The sequence below is a fragment of the Poecilia reticulata genome, linkage group LG18 (assembly GCF_000633615.1).
Source record: "Poecilia reticulata strain Guanapo linkage group LG18, Guppy_female_1.0+MT, whole genome shotgun sequence".
In the NCBI taxonomy this organism is placed as follows: Eukaryota; Metazoa; Chordata; class Actinopteri; order Cyprinodontiformes; family Poeciliidae; genus Poecilia; species Poecilia reticulata.
Genome location: NC_024348.1, coordinates 10,182,848 through 10,207,133, shown reverse-complemented (window position 1 = coordinate 10,207,133; position 24,286 = coordinate 10,182,848). Strand labels below are relative to the sequence as shown.

The following is a 24,286-nucleotide window of genomic DNA, read 5'->3' as shown; positions in this document are numbered from 1 at the left end:
TAGTTTCCATGGCGACCAGACAACGACCACAGCAGCAGGAAAAACGTTTTGTAGCACAACAACCGCTTTGTTTAGCTCCCTGCATCCACATCCATCCGGGTTCACAGGAACTACAGGCTTGAATAAAACAGCACTCTGACGTTTTGTTGTTGTGAAGCCCGTTTAGAGCCCCTCTGCTGGTGAACAAGGTAACTTTTTTCTTTTTCTTCTTCTTTTTCTTTTTTCAAACAAAAATAGTTAAGCCGCTGCATCCTTTGACCTCAGAAGGAAGAAATTTGCAAATCATATGTGAAAGTGGAACCTGATCCAACTTCAGTGGAAAGATAACATGTAATAAATAGATCGTTAAAAGGAAGTTGCTGTTGTTAAGTTGCTACAATATCAAGAAGTGTTTAATTAATAATTATTTAGTTTTATTTGTTTCTGGCCAGATGTGTAAATCTGAACTAAAGTCATAAACTTGTCAGATAATCCATGTTATCAGCATGAAGTTCCTCCTCTGAATAACTGTAAAGCTACCTCACTTCTCATGGAGATGGGAGTTTGAAATCATCTTATTGGATTAGTAAACACTGGTAAATCTGAACAAACCAAACTGTTGAGTTTTGTTTTTTCCACTTTTTTAATTTTACCAGAAGTATGAAGTTCTACAAATTAAACCATATTTTCATGTGGCACAGATGGTTCACAGTTTGTTTTTAACTGATTGCAACAGTCTAGTATTGGATGTTTTTGTGTTTTGCAGTATTTTGAGCTGTAAAGGTATTTTTACAATCTGTAAAGTCAATGTGAATACAGATGTTTTTTTTTTCTTATTTTAATTAAACATCTACATTGAATTAAATTATATAGTTTTATTGTTTTATTTCTAAAATGTCTTATAGTTCCTGTACATATATACCTGTCTCAGACTGTATCTATGTGCAAATGACAAAACTCTTCAACAAAAAAGTAAAAACAAAAAGAAGAAAAAAAAAAAAGTTCCCTTGTTATCGTCTCGTTTGCTCAGGTGTCGATCTGAATCTGTGCCTTCAGGTGATCTCCGCCAGGGGGCGCCGTTGAATTACAAAAAGGCCATTCAGACCCAGATGCGGGAGTAAACTGCGATCTCTGTTTGTCTTTGCTGTTCATAAAACAAACATAACAAACTAAATTAATGACTCAGAATTCATTGCGGCCATCTTATTCTCTGCAATACATTCCAGCTTTGTCCTCGTTTGCTTTCCAAATACTGATTTATGATTAATGTCAGTGTTTAACAGCTGCTTGTCAGGGAACCGAAAACGCAAAAAGCCACTTGAGCGTCCAGTCGGTGTGATGACGTTTCGAGCCGCAGCCTCTCTGCAAACAGCGGCGCTGAGAGAGAGAGAGAGAGAGAGAGAGAGAGAGAGAGAGAGAGAGAGAGAGAGAGAGAGAAAAAACGTTTTTCACAGGAAGCAACAGCGAGGAATGGATCAATCAACAGGTGCTCGGTTCTCATCAACCTTTACTGACTTTCCACACAGACAGGAAGCCGCTGTGTTTTCCTCTTAACGTTCATCCTTAACTGAAAGAGGAAGTTTCCTCTCCCCCATCTGGGTGCGATCGCGCACCGCGTCTCCAGTCCCGTGTTGCTTGAGCGGCGAGCAGCGGGCTCCTCTCCGCCATGAACGTCTACCAAGAGGCGCTGAGCTACCTGGAGTCCCACCAAGCGGCAGGTGAGGAAGAGGAGGAGGAGGAGGAGGAAGGATGCAACTGATGCACTTTATCTTGCTTTGACAGCACATCTGTCTGGTGTCATTTCACGCGGAGCTTTTATTTTATTTTATTGTATTTTATTGTATTTTATTTAAAAGCCGCTTCCTCGTTGGTGCTGATTGTTTGTGTTTATTCCGCTGTGGGAAGCAGGAGGAGAGGCCCTGGAGGATGTTTTCCATGAGGAGGCGGTCTCCTGCTTCCTCTCCCCTCTCTGCTCTGAGAGCATCGACTTCCCCGACACCCCGGTGAGTTTGTCCGCGTCCCAAATGTCTCATCACGTCACTCAGTGGACGCCGCTTGGGTTTCTTGTTGTCTCTGGCGGGCAGTTAAGTCTTTCAGTGATTTAATTTCCCATAATGCCAGCAGGAATACGATGACGCGTTCAAGGGCCAAATGGAAAACACACACACGGGATCCTTGATGTTTCTGAAACCTTCAGCACTTATTTCTCTACACGTACCGGAGAAATATTAAACTTTCACCTCATGTTTTGTGGCATGTCTGTGAAACTTTAGTTTGCCTTATTCAAAGCAAACGAAGGCTGAACGTAAATTGTACGTAACAGGCCACTGCACTGATTGCAATTCCTCTTTGGATTACTACTTCCTCTTTCGTTCTTCCATGTTTTTTTTTTTTGTGTGTGTGGTTGTTTTGGAAACTGTAGTTCTTTAATATAAGTGACGAGAACCAGGATGAGTCATGAAATACCAAATTAAGATTTATTAGAAATGAGGACGTAATTTGACGTAATGGAATGTTCTCACGTCTTTTCCATATTGCAGAGTGGCTAAGACAAATTAGGTAAGACACTTTTACATGGCAGGACAAAAAGAAAAAGAAAAAAATAGGTTCCTCAATACGTTTTGACTTTAAAAAAAGCCAAAATAAATAAAAATAAAAAATGCTTCTACGCCAACAAGAGTTACACAGAAGAGTTTATTTCTTCTTTCCCTCTCTTTAAGAATGTTTTCTTAAAGAAAAACTGCTGCTGCAGTAGCAGATATTTATTTATTTTAAGAATTTTCAAACATTTTTAATCAATAGTCCCAATAAATGTGGAGAGTGCTGTGTTTCCAGCAGAGTAGAAGCAACAACAACAACAAAAAACAGTTAATCAAGAATAAATGGCAAAAATATGTTACAAAAAGGCACAATACATTTTTAATAAACAAAGAAGACTTTCACAATAAAAGCATGGTGTTATTTGTTGGTTTTTATGTAGGAGATGTGTCAAGAGGTCAGTGGTTTGGCAGATTTCATGTGAGAAAACTGATAACAGCTCTATCATCTCTGCTTTTAAGGAGTCTCTAATAGCAACATGAATTGATAATGGGAAGTAAAATAAATAATAAAAATTGAGCAATAAAGATATCCTCTGGGAGTAAAATGTAATCAGCCGCACAGTTGTCCATTTTTCACTGATTGGCTGATGACCTCCACCCACATCCACTTATGCAAAACGACAACCTCAGGAAAGCTGCAGGGAAAATATAAACGAACGGATGCAGATAAACCTCTCGAACTGCGTTTGAGCCTGAAGGCATCGTTTTCGACAAAGTTCAGACAGCAGCTGCTGAAAACCAAACCAGAAGAACTTAAAGCTTATTTAAAGCAGCCGAGAAGCTGAACTCAGTCAATGACAAAAGGTGCAGCGATGGGCAAATGTTTACATACGCTCGCCAAGGGTGATTAATTTTGGCCTTTTAATGTGACTCATGCTTTATGCAAAATGTTAAATGACCAACAACTGCAAACTGCAAAGTATTGACGGAGTGAAGTACTTTGAAGTTACTCTGTCTTTTTTATGCAAACCAGCTCAAACATTTACATACTCCCCCAACAATATTTGTTTAAATGACTGTTAGCGAGTTGCAAATCTACTACGTTATGTTTGTGGCCGTCAGCAAGTGACCGACAACAACAGATGATGCTACCACCTCCGTGTTCAACATAGTTCTGATCTCGAGACAGATAAATTTACGTCTCATCCAACCACAAACCTGCTCGCCAGCAGATACTTGACTTCTCTCTCTCTCTCTGTGTGTCGGTGGAGCTCAAAGGCGTCGTTTTGAAGCACCACCCTCTCAGTCGTTGGTGATGTGTAATTTCCATGTGGTTTTCAAAATCTTCTAGTTTATGTCAGACCAGAACCTGTGAGGTGGGCTGTTTGTGGTTAAAAGTCAGGAGTTGCATGCAACACAACATTTTTACCAGAAGCTAGTAGGCAGCTATAAAAAGTGTGTTTTTTCTGCACATTGCTGAAGAATGTTTAACCAAGTATTAGCATGGGGTGGTACAGTTAGAGCATCTACACATATGTCATATAAACCCAAAGAAATCGCATGAATTCCTTAAAATTGCATCGTCATTTCACCCTGGACAAAAACCTCAAATAAATCATTTTGAATCCCAAATCAATTTTAACTCTTAATGCCTTTGATGTGCGCATGCAAACGTCTGACCAGATCTATAAATAAGATGACGAATTTGCTTATTCAAATTGCTTTGAGATGATTCACCTGAGAGATCTCGGCTAACCATCTCACGCCTCATTGGTAGCGTCGCAGTTTGTGCGGCAGCAACGCGTCCATTTCACTGACTGATTTCATGCGTCTCTCCCAGACACCATGCAGCCGTGAGGAGATGCTGGAGAAGAGGCTGGTGGTCCTGAGGGGCATCCTGGAGAGCGAGGAGGTGTACCTCAGGGAGCTGGACGCCCTGCTGGCGGTAACGCTAACAAATTCTTGTTTCTATCATTAATTTTTTTCACACACTTTGTTTTCAGTCTGACCACAGTGTATTCTTACTTAACCTCTAAACCAAGTCATGCAAATTAAAGTTTGTTGCACTCAAACCCTTAATGCACACTTATTTGAAACCCCCCCCCCCGCCCCCCCCAATATGCTTGTTGCTGCATAACTTCCTTTTTATTGTTCAGCTACTCGTGAAAAAGTAACAGTTTGAGTTAGCGACACCTCCCCCCTCCCCCACCACCACCACTTCATTTATTTAATTCATGCATGTATTTGTGCAGCTGAAGGTAATCTTTCATTTCGTGTTTGGACTGCGCTCTGTCTGAAAATGGATACAAACGGCTGTTTCAGTGAGCAACGCTCGGCCAGATGTCACTTATTACACCAAACGTGGCTGCTTCCCTATTTGTGGATTGTTCAACCATTGTATATAAGGTTCCCCTTTTTCTTACAAAACGAAGCAGTTCTCAGCTAATGTGACTTAATCTAAAAATAAAACATGGGGGAGGTGCGGAAGCATTCAACGCCTATTTAAAACCAAACACTTAAGATGCCGATTGACAAGTAAATTCAGCTTGTGACTTGATCTTTTCTGCATGAGGAAGCAATATAAGACATTTATTCCTGTCCATTATTCTGAATTATGCAACAGTAATTTCACTACTAGTTGCTGCACAGACATGTAGATGACAAATCAAACAAAATTCCTGTTTTTGTTACAAGAAATGACAGAAAATGTTGATGTGAAGTGCAGAAAAGCAGAGCTGGAACGGTTTACATCAAAACATGTTGATTTTTACACACACACACTATCAATCAAATCAGACTGAGTTTTAGCTTTTTAGTAAAGAAAAATGTAAGTCTTAATGTAAGGGGCTCACCGATTGATCAGTAAGTCCTTAATATTGCATCTTGAATGGTTAGGGATCTTTTTGATGTACTTTTTATTTTTTATTTTTATTGATAGTGGGGGTTTTTTGTTGCTCTTTTTTCCCGCTGTGATTTGGACTTTGAGTCTGTCTGCAATAAAATCTGTCTGTCTGTCTGTATGTCTGTATGTCTGTAGCATAATGCTGCGTTATAACAATTATGGTCAGTTATGAAAAAAAGTGTAATTAGTGAAAAAAAAAAAATCGGTATTTGTAAAAATCTTCTTTTGAACATTGGTGATCGGTTCACTCCTACTCCTGAAACAATGTCAGTACTTTTGCAGCCCACCTTGACTTTCGGACAGGTTGTTCAAACTGAAAACCGTTCAGGATGATGAGTTGCACCAGCTAAAGTAGCAATAAAAACTGTTAGACGGTGTTTGGAGGGCAGCAGCTGGGCGTGTCTATACTAGATTTCTCCAAAGCTGAGTTTAGACACCCAGATGATCACTTGATGCCGTTTCTCTCCCATGCAAATCTTTTACGTACAAGTGAGCGTGAGAACACAGACGGACTCGTAAATTAAAAAGTTTCATCTCACGAATAAACAAAACTTTCTCTCTGCCACAGCCTAGAACAGCGTAAGCGGCACCTTCCAGCACATGCAGCAGCAGCAGCTTCCTGTCAGACCTGCTGTTTTGCATTCAGGCCAAAACGTTCGATTTGATCTGACATGTTCATAGCAAAGTGAACATCCTGAGAAGTTCAACATCCCCACAATCCCATCTTCAGCTGTGCATCATTCAGACCTCTGGTGAGGAACTCCCACAGCATGAACACAGAGCTGGACACCAGCAGCGTATTTCCCCTTTCAGACAGGAAACGATGGTGCAACAATGAGAGCACGATGCATTCAAGGCATTCTTCTCTCTCTCTCTCTTTTTTTTTCTCTGCCGTTTCCCCATTCTCATCGGGCGTGATGCGCTGAAGAAAGAGAGAAAACGTTTTCTGTGTGTGAAATTAAGTGAAATAAAACATCTAGTGAGAAGGTGAATGCTGGTGGTTCTGCTCAGTAGTTTGCATGCATTAGTCATGTGACTTTGTTATCACCATGAAAACGCACCGCATTATACTGCCATGTAAGAACTGAACTCTGCAGATGTGTGTGTGTGTGCGTGTGCGTGTGTGTGCGTGTGTGTGTGTGTGTGTGTGTGTGTGTGTGTGTGTGTGTGTGTGTGTGTGTGTGTGTGTGTGTGTGCTCTCAGCGGTCGCGTGTTGTTCACACCTTCAGACCCATTTTCTCCTTTTTTTATTTTAGTGTGTTATTTTCACCAGCAGTTGGCCGTTAGCTTTATTGAACTCAGCTTTTTTTAAAAAAAGTTTTTTATTATAATTTTTTCTCCGCAGCCCATGAAGGCTCTGCGGGCCTCGGCCGGGACGTCCCAGCCGGTGCTCTCCAGTCAGCAGGTGCAGACGGTTTTCTACCAGATCCCGGAGCTCAGAGACGTTCACCAGAGCTTTTACTCCGGCCTGAAGGCCCGACTTGGCTCTCAGACTTCGCCGGACATCGGCTCTGGTCAGGAAACGGTGACGTCGTGCAGCAACTCTGAGCTGGAGATGGGAGACCTGTTTCTGAAACTGGTACGTTTGCTTCTGCCCTGGGTGCAGCTACGCTTCAAGTCTCGTCATAGATTTTCAGTTGTATCTATGACTGCACTTTGACTAGGCCGTTCAAACACATGACTATCCTTTTGATCTAAATTGCTCCAGTGAAGCTCTGGCTTCATGTTTAGTGCTGGAAGTCATTTTTTTTAGGTTCCAACAGGTTTTCTTCCAGGGTTTTTGTATATTTAGCATGATGCTAAATATACAAAAAAAAAAAAATAGTGTTTAAAACTGTTCCTCATTTGCATCGGTCACATGAAATCCCAATACAAACAGCTGAAGTTTGTGCTTTGATGGGGCAAAATTGTGAAAGTAAGAACACGTTTGCGAGGCCCAACAAATGCTGGATCAACAACAGACAAAACAACAGCAAAGCAGGGTTCACTTCACACCAGAGGAAGTTCACGGACCACTTCCAACCACCTCGTGTTTTTGTTGTTGTTCTTTTTCTTCTCCCAGGTAAACCATCTCGGGCTGTACGGAGGATTCATCGAAAACTACGAAAAAGCGGTGGAAGTGGTCAGGAAGTGCACACAAGCGAACCCTCTCTTTCGGACTCTTGCTGAGGTACATAAGGCTCTGTAGGTGAACTTTTATATAAATCTTTGTGTGCGCATCACTTCACCTGTTGCCTTTTCCAGACCTTGTACATTAACGGTGCCGACAAAGCTCGGACGGCATGCACTCTAGAAGGTAAGAAGAGTAGATATTTATTCTTATTGGACACATCCAAGCCTGGCCGTGTCTAGTTGATGTTTTCTCTTTCTTTTTGCAGCTCTGCTCTATAAGCCTTTGGATCGAGTAACTAAGACCACACTAGTGCTGCGGGTGAGAAAACCTCGGAGTGCTACACGAGTCCTCGTTCAGGGTTTCTACACGTTTCGCTTGCTTTGTGTTGGTTTTAGAATCAAAATCATATGGCAAATTGAGGAAAAAGTCAGAAGAAGGAAGGACGAAAATGAGAAAAGATGGAAAACACAAGTTAGAAAGGATAAAAAAGGGGGGGGAAGTATAGGAAGGACATAAAAAAGGAAAGGTAAATAGGGAACCAATGTAGGACACAATAGAGGAAGACAGGAAGGAATTAGAGGACAGAAATAAAAAGTGCATTTTGCAAACTGTTAGTTTTTTAGAGAATGATCAAACTGCGAACTGAACCAGACGTAGGGACCCCCCGGTTTCGATGTGAAAAAAAAACTCTCCTCGGCTCGGCTTTGATTCTGACTGAAGAATGTCTGTCTGTCTGTGGTTTGGCAGGATCTCCTGAAGACGACGCCGGTGGAACACAAAGATTACGCAGCCTTACAAGAAGCTCTCAGACTGTCTCAAAGCTTCCTGTCTGGTGTCAACGAGAGTTCACAGAGCAAACGGGAGGTGACGCTCACTCACGGCATGGTGAGTCCCGCAGGATCTCAGCTCCCGCAGAGCTGAGCTCGGAGCGGATCGAACACGATCACCGCAGACAGGCGAGACTTGTCAGAATGAAAACCCTCCTCAGAGCTGAGCTCGTTCTCTTTTCCCCGCCAGAGGCGACAGCTGATGCGCGACGGCTTTGTGGTGGATGCGAGCGAAGGCGTCCGCAGCCTGCGTCACTTCTTCCTGTACACCGACCTCCTGCTGTGCACCAGATTCAAACACGCAGGCAGAGGGTGAGCGCCGCACCTGAACGCGCAGCCGCTTTGTGGGAAACGCGGTCGACGCGTGCCGCCCGGGTCTCTTCATGCCAAATTTTAAGCGGCTGCGGTCGCCACAGCGACGTGACAACTGTGAAAGCCCTGAAATCCACTGCTTGTGTTGGTTCCAGGAAGCAGGACCAGTACAGGTTCAGCTGGTACCTGCCTCTGGCCGGGCTCAGGACCCGCTGGGTGGCAGATCATGAGCATCCTCCCGATACCACCGTTCGCCTGCTCACGTTGAGGACCAAGATGTTCCTCCTGCGGCAGCAGCTGCAGCAGAATCCGGTGCGTGTCCTTTTTTATTATTACTTTTATTTTTAAAAAGGTCTGTTTTTATCAAAGCGAGTAGTTAAACATCAACATTTCTCCGTATGAAGAAGGGCGCCAGAGGCTTGACCTGGACGGCTCGCAACAGGAAGAAACTGGAACAAATGGAGCTGCTGCTTCTCACACACTCCTCAGTTTACAGACTGGACCTGCACAGCCCCAGTGGCAAGGTACAAAACACACACACACACACACACACACACATACACATACACATTTGGTAACGTTTTTGCTACATTTACAGTCCTAAATGATATCGAACAAGATCTATGAAAGGATCTGTGTTTCTGTCACTACAGAGTCACACTTTGTTCTTCTCCTCTCTGTATGAACTGGAAGAGTGGAGAGATACCATCCGCAAACTCACCACAGGAAGTGAGTTCACATCCAGCTTACATTCAACGCATGATTACAGTCGCTGACGTTTGAGTGGATACAGGAAAAATCTAGAAAATAGAAAATCACGAGCCTGTATGGTCATCCTCTGTAATCTGATGGCACGTTTTCCACGTTTCAACCGCGAACTTCAGTGTCGCTGTTTAGTATTTAAAGTTGTGCACACCTGTGATGAGGAAGGACAATTGTGAGAAATTGTCAAAATAGACAGGAAAAAAAAACCTGTTTGAAGAAATCTTGCAAAAGACTTGAGACTGGAGAGGATGCTCGGCTTCCTGCGATGTTTAGATCAGAGCAGATTCAGGTTTCATGGCTGAAAAACGCATCACGATATAAGAGTTTCATATTAGTCAAAATAGATCATTATTAATTAGGTTTTTTTTGTAGGTTTTAAATATCTGAAATACTGGCAAACTGGTGACTTGACATTTTGTGTTTCGTTCACAATTTCCTCTCAGGTTGTTGTCTCCTTTCAATTCACATCGTTGTTTTTCGTTTTTAATAAAACATGAGGCACGGAGATCAAATGTGAAACTTGCTCAACAGATGGTTGCTAGGTAACCACAGAGAGAGTGAGTTGTTGCTAGGTAAACAAAGAGAGAGTGAGTTGTTGCTAGGTAACCAAAGAGAGAGTGAGTTAGTTGGTGCCACCAGCCTTGCTTAGCTGGTATATGAGAGTAAAGCCCTTCCTCTGCCTACATCCCCCAGAATGCTGTGCGGTTCTGGATCGGAGTTCAGTGAAGTTATTGAACATTCCATCTAACCAGACGTATTTTGTTGATATTGATCATGTGTCATATCTCTCTCTCTCTCTATATATATATATATATAATATATAATTTACACATGTATATATATCATATATATATATCATTTACACATGTGTAATGTGTAAATGAGACATAATTTAGATAAATCAAACCATCTGGGTCAGACTGGACGGATCGCTGACCTGCTGATCTTCCTCTGCCCACACAGAGAGAAGACGGCTCCCTCTGTGCACACTGTTCTGATCAGAGCCCAGATTATCAATATTCATAAAGAAGTACTTCAGTGAAGTTTCTATTTATCTCACCCTCCACTTACATAGCTTTATCAAACTATAAGTCATGCTACGTATCAGTGAGGTATCTAGGGCAGGAAGTAACTATGGAGCTAAAGCACTGTGTTTATCTCGATTTACGTCAAACGACACTTGCTTGACGATAAAAGTTCGGAGAGAAATCGACCGACTCCCATGCCCTCAACCAGAGCAGAAACGTTAAGTTTCTACATCTTTAAGTCAGCCTGATCTTTATTTATTGGGTGAAATGGGAAAAAATTTATGTCACTTCTTCAAAACCAAAGACATACTCCATGAAGGGTGGTTAATTATAAAAGCATGTCCCACTTTTCAAATTTTACTTGTAAAAAAAAAAGAAAACTATGTTTCAGTTTCCAAATAAAGTACATTGAAGTTTGTGGTTTTGAACAGAACACAATGTGAAAACGTTTGGGAGCTATAAAGGCTGTCGTAAGGCACCACATGTAAGCCTTCTATTGTCGTGCAGCGTCAGATTTTAAGACAGATTGTGTTTTAAAGTGTAACCGATATAATTAAAAGGTAATAAAAAACCTTCCACTTTGTTATTCAGCAGTGCAGACTTTTGGTTTCCTAGGATTACGCTTCAACAATTAGTTTCCATGTTTTCAAGCTTTACTGTGCCATGCTGTGGCTTCAGCTGCCCTCCTATAAAAAACCATCATTTGTTTATTTATGAGAAAGGAGGTTATGTGGAGCGACCACAAAGAGTCAGTACCTTATTTGTCGTTGTGATCTCAGTTCAGGGAATCGGGGTTAAAGTCTCACAACCATATTAGGTGTTATAGCAACCTGTCAGACGTGATGCTTTCAAATGTTCTTGTCTTGTGACAGTGATAAACTTAATTCATGACCTGGTAAAATAAAAAGCCTAAAATACACGTGAGATTATGTTTTTTCTTTTTTCTTTACCTTAATTACATTTCTACTACAAGTAGTTTCTTTGGGAATTCAACTAAAAGTGTCATTTTGAGGCACAGATAAAGAAATCCCAGTTAAATCACAGAAGAAAAGCTTAAAATGAGCAGATTACGAAACTTTTTTTTTTCTGATGAATCTCTAGAGTTTAGCTGTCTTTGTACTACCGTCAGTTCTGTGAGCTGATTGGATCTTTTGTGTCGTTTGTCAGACATCGAAACCATCCCTCCAGACCTGCTGACGCTCACCAGCACCTGTGTGAAACTGAGAATGACGCAGCAGCCACATCTACACAGCTCTGTCGCCGGTACAAACACCTTCTCTCTCCACAAGCCTATTTTTCCCTCCGCCACAGGATCACATCCTGTGTCTAAACCCAGATATCCTCACTGCTTTCACCTCCTCGTCCTGCACGGCGACGTTTCAGAAGCCTGTCCCGGACGGGTGTTGCGTTCAATGACTGGTTCAATCCGTTGTCTCTGTATCTCACCAGCAGAAGATGGGAAGTCGTTGTGTGGGACTGTCAGTGTGGCGATCCATTCGGCTTCTGGCCTGCAGGAACCAGCTTGTATGTATCTTGACATTTAAATGGCTGTATGAGGCTCTGAACACGAATTGCCTAATCAAATAATTAAAGCCCTGAAATCCATATAACGTGACAATAGTGGGCGTATGTGTTCAAACATTTTGCCTAGTTGGTCAAAAGTACCTACAGAAAGAAAAAATAAATACATTTCCAGATAAAAATCCAAAATAATTGAACAGTTTTCTTTTTTATCTGCTCACCAATGAACAAAACATGTAATATTGTAAGAAATGTTCTCTAATTTCTTGCGATAAATAATCTGTGAATCGTTGCAGATCAGAAAAATAAAAAGTGACTCAATTTTGTTTTTTTAAAAGACATCTAATTTTCAAAGTGTTCTTGCGTGAACTGTCCTCTGTTATTTATTTTTTGTCAATATTCATGATTGGGGACCTCAAGTCTGTTTTAGACTGAAAGTTGATTAACATTTAAGCGTTAATGTTTTATATAATTGAAATGAAAGCAAAAACACGTCCACTAAAATACAAAATTGTTGTGGCATTTTCCATTATTTGATTAAATTGTAGGTTTCCATCTGCTTCAACTGCTTGTTCTGTCGGGCCGTGTTTGCACCATTCCAAGTGCTGGAAATGGCCCCCCAGCTTCACTTTGAACACCCAGGATGTATAGAGAGATTTTAGGAGAAATTTATAACCGAGTCAGTACGGTCTGTGAGCGATGAAGACGGTTCTGCTTCTGTTCCAGGTGTTTATGTGTGCGTGGAGGTGGATGGTTATGAGTTTTACGATAAACGAGCCCAGACGCATTCGTCCGTCCGCAGCCTCAACCCACTCTGGGACCAGGTGTGTATGCAGGCCTGGACCTGAGAACCAGCAAAGCTTGAAACTTTACGAGTACAGTAAATCCAGCAGACGGTCAGAGCTGAAGACCGAAATAGCGAGGGAGCGAGTCGCTGGTTGGTGCCAGCGCTAACAGCCTCTGTTTGGTCTCGAACAGGAGCTGTCCTTCCAAGTGGACGGTGCACAGAAGATGATGGTGCTCTGCGTGAGCCAGTCAGATGGGGAGGAGGCGGTTCTGGGAAAAACTACTGTACAGGTACAAAAGAACAAACCCACAAACCCCAGCGGAGAATTGCTCAGGGCCTCAGGGTTTGAGGTGCAAAACTCTGAAGAGGAATTATGCATGGCCTTCAGAATGTTTAATAGCAGATTTAAAAATTGTGACATGCAGTAGCGCCTGCAGCTGTATGCACTGTAAGAAAAAAAAAGTAGTTATTTGTATTTTATTATCTAAATCACTTTACTATAAAGGAAAAAAGGTCATTTGTGTCAAAGCATCTTGTACCTAGTGCACGTCTGTGTGAGTCAAAGTCTAAATGTTATTAGTTTACTTCTATTTGTTTGGCGGCTTGGCGCTTTTTCCTGTAAGCTAAATGGGAACGTGCAGTGAAGCTAGCTAAAAACAAGTAAGTGGAGTTTGAACCATCCTGCAGTTCTGAGAGGGTTCGAGTGAACCCCACCTGAGCTTTTTACCGTGCACACGGTTCTGGCGGGGTTCGCCGGTTTAACAGCTTTTTTTTTTTTTTTCTCGTGAACTGAGGAGCTGACGGGTTACTTGGTTGGCCGACCGTGACAACTGCTGAACTGCAGGAGGGTTCAACAGTTAAATCTAGTCTAAACGTTGCCAAAACAGTAGAAATTAAGGCTTTGCTTTCTTGTCTTTATTATTTAGTATAGTTTATAAAATAAATTAGATCTGCTATTTTGTTGGCTATGCGCATGTGGCTTATGTTTGTGGCTCATCATGTGTAAACATACACATGATGAGCGCTAGAGATGTGGTTGTGCTCTTGTGGGTCAAGAGCAGTGAAAACATTGTGATGTTATCACAACTCTGATGATTTTCTGCAGGTGCCCCGGGTGACATGCATTTATCCTTAGTCATATTTTACCCTGAAAACTCGCAATAAAGTCCAGTGCATTCAACAAGATTAATTAGTAAAATAGAGTTCAAATGTGTGCAGTTCATGTGGTCAAGGAGGAAGTTCTGGAGAAGTTTGATGTAGTCTCTCCTGGCAAATGTAGCTTGATGTTGGGGGGACATGCAGGATAGTTGTCCGTCCCCCTGGTCCTTGTGGCCAACTGTCCTCCATAGATCAGACTCGTCTCTGATCCAGCTCATGCAATAAATTGATCGTTAGCAGGATTCTGCAGGACTTTATGGCATCCTAAGGTAAAGCAGTAAACGTGTGAAAGGCGGTGCTCTGGTTAGACGAAAGCAACTTTAAACTTTTTAACCTACATGCAGAAAGCTTTGTGGGTGGTGAGCCTCACCCAGAATGCATCAACCTCATGGTGGCTAAAAGCAGATGCGGGTCACACCTTTCAGATTTCTATCTGTGAAATAAAAAAAATAAAAAAGATAATTTTGAACTAGTTTGTGTTGATCTAATATGAAATAGTCTGTGGTTCTAATATGACAACACGTGGAAATAATCAAAGGACATGGATAGTTTTGCAAGGTTTTGTAACTTTCCAAAGAAGTAGTTTCAATCCCAAAAATGTCTTTTTAACATAAAAAACCTGCACTTTATTAGTTCTTTTAACAACTGAAGCTTAAATAATTGAATACTCAACAAGATTATGTTTAATTTAGGATTGAATTGGTCTTGTAGGATTGGAAGAACTCCTTGTATTTTAACCTTCTAATTGCTAAGAACTTATCCTGAAGTTTAAGCCTTGCTTTGTAATGAAATATATCAATTAAATCAGTCATTTTTTAAAATTTCACTCAATTTCACCTTAATGTTGCAGAACAAGCGGTCTCTTACATGGTGAAAGCAGAAAGCTCGATCCAATAAGAACCAAACGGCGCTAGCAGCTAGAAGTGTTTACAAGTTGTGACATATGGCAGAGAGGCGTCAGAAAGTGAGGAAGCCCCACCTCTTCATGAAGCCATTCCTCTTTTTTCTTGCTTTCATACATGCAAATGAGTCATTTGCACAACTACAGGCATCTTATAATACGCATAACAGAAGCTGTAAAACTGTTATTCTGCTAAAGGAAACACCTGACCTTGACTTTCACAAGCAGTGTTTGTGTGTTTTTACTGTTTGCATATTCTGCTATACAGTGATGTGTGAATGTGATGCATACTATTATCAGGCATGTTTGCACCCACAGCAAATGTTAAATGGCTGCAAATTATTTATTTATTTGTTTTAGGTTGTATGTCACATTGATATAATTATATTTCAAAGGAGTTGCTGCTGATATAAAAAAAATAATCACCATGATGTCAGCAAAATAATTCACACATTCAAAAAACATCTAAGCAAAGTCGACCACAAATGAATTTATATGTAAAATGACAGTGAATTGGCATTTAACATACTTACAGAAATGTACTCTGTATACCTGATAAACGATTTTATGTTCACTTAAAATCGCCTCATGTATAGAGAAACTATTTATTAAGTTGCTCAGATGTGATTTTGACCCATTCTTCCATAAAGGATAGGGGCGTGTCCTTTCTCTGCACTTTCAGTAAATGTAACCCTTCATTAATTCTTCCTTCAGTCATCTAATGACCATGATGCTTTGCTCTTATCTGACCAGACTATCTTCTCCCAGTACTCCATTGGTTTGTCCAAATCTTTTGCAGCCATCTTTATCAAACTTTTCCTTCAGGAGTGGAGTCTTGTGCAGTGAATGTGGATAGAGGCCGTTACAGCTGAGAGCGCTACTTATTATTTTCACATTTACATCACAGCGAAATAGAAAGCGATGGATTACTCATTTAACTAACAGGTTGTTTAACTTTATAAAAAGTAAATGCAAAAAATATTTCAGCTCCATTTTATGAGGAGCTTTACAGATGATTGTGCAAAACAAAAACAAAAAAAGCAAAGAATATTTGTTTTAACGTAGGATTCATTTCCCTCACTAAATAAATGCATACAAATTAAAAGTTGGATGTTTTTTTATTTGCATGACAGTACGCCTCAGCTAAAAATGCAGAGGTGCTGCATTTGAAGAGATGTAGAAAACATTATATATTGTCTGAGTGTGCTAGGGCAGGTTATTTAGAATAAAGCAAGTCTTAAGTTAAATCTTATTTTTTTGCATCTCTTCTTGCCAAGTTGGACTCTACAAGCCTGAGTTGTCGGTGGAGGAGGCAGACCCTCCAGGTGGGCCAGCTGGAGGTGACTCTCTCCCTGAAGTACTGTCCACACCCACTGGAAGCACCAGGCACCCCGATTCAACAGCCACCCATCTTCTGTGTCCCCATCGAAAAGGTGGCCCAGTAAGTGCCTGTCTGATATCTCGGCGGTGACAGAAGAGCTCCCTAAAAGCCGAAAGCGGCAGTTCCTTGCACGGTTCTGTTTCCATTGTGCGCTCGATGGCGTGACAGAACAGAAGTGGTTGGTCTCTGTGGTGAAGTGGGCGAAGCAGAAGTGTGGCCCGAGCAAGAACAGGACCGAAACAACTCCTGAGTCAGCTTGGACTTGCTTATAGACGCTATAATCCCCCCTCCCCTCTAACTATTATATTTCTGTCCTCAGACAGGAAGGAGTGCTGGTTCCTCATGTGGTGAGATGCTGCGTGGAGGAGGTGGAGCGGAGAGGCATGGACGAGGTGGGAATCTATAGGATTTCAGGCACCGCCACGGACATCTGCTCGCTCAAGGCCGTGTTCAACACCAGTAAGAAAACGCAGCAGGCGAAAACGCAACACGTTTCATGCAGATAGACTTCAAATTGACCCGAGCACGAGTTTCACGCTATCACTGCGAGAACATTGGGGTCATAAACGTGCTTGCAAACACTCACTGTGTTCGCTACGTGCGTTTTCGTGCTCCGAGAAGGAAGTGCACATCAATGTCGATAGGGTAACAGTGACAATAATAATCATTAGCCTCGTCTGTCTGCTCAGATCTGAGGGAAGCAGTGACCAGACTGAGAACTGCTGAAGTGAACACGGTGTCTGGCGTCCTCAAACTTTACTTCAGAGAGCTGCCAGAGCCTCTCGTGCCCCCGGATCTGTTCCAGAGTCTGGCAAAAACTCTGGGTAAGACCAACACATCCCAAACACACCAAGTTTCAGAAACGGACCTGGAGGATTTTAAAGTTATGAATTCGTAGGCTGTTGTTGAAAAATTATAGTCAGCTCCAAGTTCCTTTTGTTTTTATACATCACCCCTGGAGAGGATGTGCACAAAAGCCTTAAAGTAAATGGCTTTCATTGAGAATGAGTGATCTATGCTGTTTCAAGCTAATCTGTGAGCTGCAGACTAGCCTGAAAAATGTTACTCCTCCTCCAGGCTTGTTTGTCTCAGTTCCAGTTGTTTAAAACTTTTTAGTTATTGCTCCGACTTCAAACATACTAATGTTTAGGAAAGTATTTTTCCTGTATCTAAGTCTGGATCTTATGCAGAAAAATAAACTTCTCCTTTATTACAATATATTCCCTTGTCTTTCCTGCTTTGAGAAGAGGCTAAGAAAAAAGAAATGAAGATGAAGGCAAAAGCTTGATTTATTTTTATTTCAGGGCTACAGAGTGCAGGGGTCTGACTTTTTGGATTTAATTTTTAAAAACCTATAAAAATTAGTCGTTTTGTTTCCATCTCTGAACTTTGCACAGCTTTGTGTTGATCTAAAGCTTAAAAAAAACCATAAAAATTTTATTTGTGATTCCTGTTGATATCTCTGCATGAATCCATACCAGCCGTTACTGTAGCATCATCTTGTAACTCTGCTCTGCCTGCAGACATCCAGGACATGAACTCGCGGCTCGTCTCCATGCTCTCTCTGCTGCAGTCCAGTCCTGACGTCAACCGCAACACTTTCCTCTACCTCATGCATCATCTGCAAAGGTCTGCGAATCCGCTGCTCGTCGCGAAAACGCAAAGCTGCAATTTAAATCACACTCTAAATCCACCGAATGTTTGTTTTCGGAGCCACTATGTTATAAAATCACATGGTAACAGGATCCTCACACTGAGGTCAGACTGCAACAAGAACCTGAAAATAAAGAAGTAGTTTTATATTTGGTTTACTTTTTTTTTCAGAGTTGCTAAGAGACAAGATGTTAACAAAATGACTCTGATGAACCTGGCTACAGTTTTTGGTCCCAGCCTCTTGCGCCCCCCGGCGGCAGGATTGGAGCACAATGGAGTCACAGTGGACATCTCGAAGGAGGTGGTGATACAGGTCAGAACAAAATAAAACGTTTCGTCTGGAGAAAAATGACGACGCTGAAAAGTTTTAACCAAGCAACGAAAAGAAATATTTCATTAACTTCTGGTTTACACTTTAATGAGGCGGCGTCCAGCGCACACAAATAACACGATGGATGGTGTGAAAAATGGTGTGATGTTTTTTTCTTTTTCTTCTGACAAAAAATGTCTTTCTAGCCACATGTATATATACATTTATAAATGTGACTAAATCGATGTGCAGACAGAAACGTTTTTCACAACATATTCTCTGCGCAGTACTAATTCAAGTATCGCTTTAGAAGAATACAAAAACATTAAAGTTTATAGTTCAAAACTTTTGAAAGTAGTTTCTGGTAAAATGTTATAAGCAGTCTGAGGTAGATCATTATCTTAATCATTTAATATAAATCCTCGATGGGGAACAAGACCAGGGCAAAATTCTGCTGTTTGGAAACATGTCAGGTCACAAAATAGTGATGCAGATTATGCAAATGCAATTTTATAAACTGCTAATTGTCACTATCTGTACCTTACAGGTAGTGAGGTACACAGAAAATAGAGACAGGACATCCTGACATGCAAAATGAAAAACAAAAGTGAAAGCAAAGCAAAGATAATATCTCACCATGCTGTCCAGAGAAATTAGAAAAACAATATTGTCCCATTACTGTGCCTGAGAAGATTGCAGGAAAAATATTTACTTCTTTTGTTGCGTAATTGTCCGTCTTGCTGCCAAAGCCATATCTGGCGCAGCGAGTAGCAAATGTAGAAATGAAACGACAACGTGGGGAGTAAAAGGAGTAACGGTTAGAATAAAAATATGACAGCATGCACTCACTCTGCAGCAAAAGGCCCTGATGAAGCCTGGAAAAGATGTCTGCCAACATTAGCATGACGGCTGCTAACTCTAGCTTCACCAGGAAAAGTGGAGTCTCAATTCCAGCTGTTTTATATATATATATATGTATATATATGGTTTTGTGTTTTTTTCTAATTTAAATAGGACAACAATAATAAAGCCAATTGTCGCAGCAACACTTCCATAACTTCTGCTCCTTTTCTTCTTTATGCTGACAGCCTTTTGTGTGTTTCTGTTCAGGTCCAGGTGGTTTTCTCCTTCCTGCAGAGCAACAACCTCCCTGAAGCCCAGACCTCTCTGCCGTACGACTCAGACACCGAAGAGGAGACCACCCACATGTGAGCCCGCCGTCCGCCTGGAGGCCGGCGGGAGGTCAACGTAACAAGAGGGGGCACGTTTAAGCTCAGCTGTAAGATAATAAACTTAATTTATTGTTTAACAGAACACGAAATTGGTGTTTTTGTCATATTTCGCAACTTTTAGAGGTTTTGAATTTCACTCCATGTGGCAGTTTCACTTTGCTTTTCGAAAACTGAAGATTCAGACTCGAAACAGAAAGATGGGATTTGAACAGTGTCATCTTGCTGTGGGGCAACAGAAGTAACCTCCATATCCACCATGCTAAAATATTTCTATGTGCTATAGAAACACTACAAACCCCCCTCTGTTCAGCAGTTTCATGTTTGAACACTCTGTTAACTGTTTTAATCATTCACAAAAAAAGGTGTCCAGGAAAGTAAAGGGGGAAGAGAGACGGACGCTTTAACTGTAAATGTGCAGGCCTGTCCGGATGATCTGGGTGGTAAACGGAGGAACATCAAGTTAAAATGCAGTTGAGGAATAAAAAATCAGGGGAGCACATGTTGTCAAAAGGTCACCGGTCCCGTCTCCGAGCCTGAAATACAATCGGTCGTGGTTCAAATCCAACTAGACGGAGTTCACCACGCGGTGTATGCCCCGTAAAAGTCAGGAGCACACGTACGTACGCACACACACACACACACACACACACGGCCTGCGTTTGACCCGCCCCTGCCACAGATGCGAGTTTCTTTCTCGTCGCACCACCTGCAAAGGCCCGGTTAGTGTTTCCTCTTAGCCGAATCCTCCCCTCCCTCCTGTCTTCAATCAGCCTTTTGATGGCTAATCCTGGACTCTTGAGTTTGACTCTCAGGGTACTAATAGACCGGAGAGAGAGAGAGAGAGAGAGTGTGTGTGTTGTGTGTGNGTGTGTGTGTGTGTGTGTGTGTGTGTGTGTGTGTGTGTGTGTGTGTGTGTGTGTGTGTGTGTGTGTGTGTGTGCAGACGCCGTAACAGAGGGAAGAAACTGATGGCGGGAACACCCCGTCGCCCCCAGCAGCATAAATCACACGTCTCCCTCGAACACTGCGACGACCAGAGTCGGGTTCCACTCGACGTCTACAAAGACAAAACCAGGTTCCCGTTGCAAACTACAAAGAGGACGGAGTTAAGAAAGGCCCGGAGCAGCCCAGATGGGACGGGCTGACACCTGGGGGCGGCGGGAACAGTTTTCAGTCAGGAGGCCAAGTTACGGCGGCCATGTTTCTGACGGTCCAACACAACCGTAAACTCACAGGAAAACTGTTTGATGTTGGTCAGTTTTGGCAGTCTGGGTCAACAAATAAAAAATAAATAAATAAAAAGCTTTATGATAATATAGTTCTGTCTAAGCTTTAACTGACTCTTCAGGGAATCCTGATCACACATGTTTTTTTCATGTTGCGATCAGTTGAGGAAAACATAAATAGCAGGCCCATTTACTTGGGATGTTTTTTTAGTCACTATGTGCTAATTATAAGTTTTCTAACTGCTTATAACTCTCAGAGAGCATGCAACAGGAATGAACCTACGTTTTACTTCTCTATAGATGCAGAAAAAAATCTATAGGGAAGATTTAAAGAAAAAAACAGTTTTCGTATTTTATATCTAATCTTTTACAGGAGCATCACAGAAAACTTTGAATATCGAATCCAACTATCCCCACATATAAACGTTTTAAAACATTTAAATAACCATTTGGTTTCCCTTTGTTGGCTTCTTAGATCAGTTTTAAATTTTTTTCAGTGTGTTGTTTTAGAACTACGTCTGGTTAGGGTATTGAGCAAAGCATTAAGTCCGGAGTGGAATAGATTTAGTATTAGATAATTCAGTCCATATCTGACAAATTTAAGTGTAATAGATTTTAAAGTAGAGCTAGAAAACCTTTACCAATCAACTAGCTGAGAACCCAACAATGTATCAATTTGCTAAAATGTGCAAAAAGGAGTTTAAAAATGGAGCAGAAAGAATTTTAAAACATAAAATGTGTAGAAATCCCAGATTTTTCGTCGTTTAAGTCTAGCTTTTATGACATGTTAGAGGAATGCCGGTGTGCTTATGGCTGTAATGCTCCATGTTGTTACCGCGCACGTCTTTGTGTTGCTGCCTGCAGCCATGCTACGCTTGATTAGCCCTAATCTGGCCGGGAGTCAGGTTGCCGTGTCGGCGGCGTGTGTGTATGAAAAGCATGCAGGCTGCAGATCACAGGGATTGACCCTCAGCCTCTCAGGTTAACAGAAGCCTCCACGTATGTATGTGTGTGTGTGTGTGTGTGTGTGTGTGTGTGTGTGTGTGTGTGTGTGCGTGTGCGTGTGTGTGTGGGTGTGTTCTGAAAACTCTGGCTGTGAAAAGTATAAACCATCTCAGCTCTCGGGTGTAAGAGACAGGAATCTGGGGCGTGTGAAGAATCGCTGTCCGGATCAACCACACAGTGTTCGGCTGCGGGTTTAGTGAAGAAAGTGACAGGAAAAGGAGCGACACGGACGCATGTGAGTCTGTAAGAGGCCTAGTTGAACTTTGGCTCTGGGTTCAACGCAGCAGAACTCACCTCTCATAAAACTCGCCCTCTTCGGGCTGTAAACATAATACCACACACTCACACTCTGCTGCCACCAGTCCCAGAGACGGATTGCCTTTTTATGAAGGCACTATCCAAACAGCCGGCCGTTTCTCATCCCCCCTTGTCCCCCCCTCCCCCAACCAACACACACCACCGGTGCTTCAAACAACAGAGAACGTGTTGCTGGTTTAGCAGGAACAGAACCGCAGCAGAGCGGTTGCCTGCAGCAGAGTGAGCCGCCAGCTTAAGTTGTCTGTTAGTGTCTGTGTAAGTGTGTGTGTTCGGGAAGTTTTTGGGATCAAACCCTCATGTCGACAGAGCCGGCGTTGAAGAGACGACCGCTGACAGGTGCTTCCTGCAGCAACACAGCAGGTGCTTCAAACTCACTCTCTCACACACACAAATACACACACACACGCGCACGCACGTAGACACACAGACACACACACAGGCAGAGGCACATGTTTGCATGGCTATCTTTATGGGGACTTTCCATTGACGTCCATTCATTTCTACAGCCTAACCCTAACCATGACATCCCTAACCCTAAACAAAACTCAAGTCACACCGTAGTCCTAAATCTGACCCCTGATCCAAAACAGCATTTCTCCTTATGGGGACCAGGCTTCGGTCCCCACAACTTAGTATGTGTCAGGAAAATGGTCCCCACAAGGTATTACAGATACGTGTACTACGTGTACTGACGCACACAAATACACACACACACTTTTCTTTCCCCTTTGACACACACAAGCTGGGCTGCAGGCTAAACTTAACTCTCACAGCCGCTGTTGGTGCATCTCAGGGTTCAGTTCGTTTGGTATCATTTTCTTAAGAGGCCTCTCTATATTTGTTGCTTTCAGATAATACATTTAAACTAGCAAAACTGTCATTTACTACAATTAACTCTGGTTTATGCCTAAAGTTTCACTTTTCAGCCTCGAGCCGTGAAACCGCAGCCGATGAAGGAGAGTCTTATCCGTCTTCTGGAGGCTCATCTGACCAAATGAAATCCCCTCATTCGGGTCTGTTTTGGTCCGTTCAGCTGCCAGCATCACCGGATGTCAGCCGGGTGTTTTGCAGTCACTCTATATAGCATCACTTTCAGCAGCTGCCTGCTGTTAAAAGCTGTCCTGAAAACACTGAATGGGAACCAAAACTGAAACGTTACCAGAAAGGAAACCAAAAGCAGAAGTAGAAAAATCTAAAAATTGTCCCTGCAGAATATTAGCGTTTCTATTATTTTTTTACATTTTTTTTTTAAGGCTGACCGCAGCACAGTAATTCTCTTGGGAATTATTAACACATTTAATTTAACTCTTAGGAGTCCAATTCAGCTAGTCAAGTTAGATAATGTTGCTATATCATGAATGACGGCACTCCTCTCTATTCTTTTAAAGGTTTTAGCAGCAATGGTTGAACTATAAGGAGCAGCAAAAGCAAATGAAGTGGATTAGCAGTACTTGCTAATCACAAATGTGTGATCCAGGACATGTTACTGTGGAATATTGTTTTTACTGTCTGGATATTGAGCTGTTAGCATAGCATGACAGCCATGAAACTGCTATACAGCCAGTCTTCAGTCAGAGGCCTCTTGAGATTTGTAGCAAGACTGACTGCTACCGTCCACATACATGGATGATGAGATACGACGTTTGTCTTAATTAAATTGAATTGAATTTATTGAGAGTAATTAGACAGGAAACATCCATCAAAGATCTAATGATTGGGATGCACCACTCCGATCCTTTTTTCCCCCACTGTGACGTTGAATGAGAATTATTCAATAAATTAGAATATGCGTCTGATGAGACTTTATCAAACTAAAATCAGCTTTTTAAAATATCAACTTTTAAGGAGATATTCAACATACTTTTTTTCATTTAGCCCAAGTTTTACATTTCTGCATTAAACTTGTTTGTAACATTATAAACTTAAATGCTGTTTTTATCACCTGCGAGCAGAAAAACATAAAAATGAACAGAAATAAAGATTTGAATATATGAAACTAACATACATGTCTCACTCAGTGAACAGTTACTGAAATAAATGAACTTTTCAATAATATTTGAATTCAATAAGTATGACTATATATGATTGAGGAACATGTGATATTTGAACCCTTAAAGATATATATGGTTTAATTAAACAAGAGTGTAGAGAAGAAATTAGTTTATAGTGTGTGGACGTGGTTAGTGTTTTTGTTTATTTAAAAAAAAATTGCTTGATTTTTTCTTTTTTTTCTTTGGCTACTTTGGTTTGTAAATAATTGACTATAAAACTCTTGAACCGTATGAATAATTTTAATATGCACATTGCACATCAGTTCTGATAGCCAGTT

At 41.6% G+C, this 24,286-nt stretch overlaps 1 protein-coding gene across 5 annotated transcripts; it reads left to right on the top strand.

Annotated features, from left to right (window-relative positions):
* Nucleotides 1-9: 9 nt before the first annotated feature.
* LOC103480489 (active breakpoint cluster region-related protein) lies at nucleotides 10-19,491 on the top strand. 5 transcript variants are annotated; one of them, XM_008435447.2, is made up of 23 exons: nucleotides 10-188; nucleotides 1,506-1,697; nucleotides 1,885-1,982; nucleotides 4,360-4,464; nucleotides 6,767-7,000; nucleotides 7,484-7,591; nucleotides 7,666-7,717; nucleotides 7,800-7,852; nucleotides 8,282-8,419; nucleotides 8,552-8,673; nucleotides 8,829-8,985; nucleotides 9,078-9,197; nucleotides 9,327-9,402; nucleotides 11,634-11,729; nucleotides 11,916-11,990; nucleotides 12,714-12,811; nucleotides 12,966-13,064; nucleotides 16,111-16,274; nucleotides 16,534-16,673; nucleotides 16,904-17,038; nucleotides 17,738-17,843; nucleotides 18,039-18,180; nucleotides 19,288-19,491. In XM_008435447.2, the coding sequence occupies exons 2-23, from the start codon at nucleotides 1,646-1,648 to the stop codon at nucleotides 19,387-19,389; spliced, it is 2,472 nt and encodes an 823-aa protein (XP_008433669.1). In that variant the 5' UTR covers nucleotides 10-188; nucleotides 1,506-1,645; the 3' UTR covers nucleotides 19,390-19,491. The 5 variants fall into 5 exon arrangements, with proteins under 5 accessions (XP_008433669.1, XP_008433673.1, XP_017165759.1 ...); XM_017310270.1 differs by lacking the exon at nucleotides 10-188 and having other exon boundaries at nucleotides 1,406-1,697; nucleotides 11,919-11,990; XM_017310269.1 differs by lacking the exon at nucleotides 10-188 and having other exon boundaries at nucleotides 1,407-1,697; nucleotides 1,888-1,982.
* The last annotated feature ends 4,795 nt before the right edge of the window (nucleotides 19,492-24,286 follow it).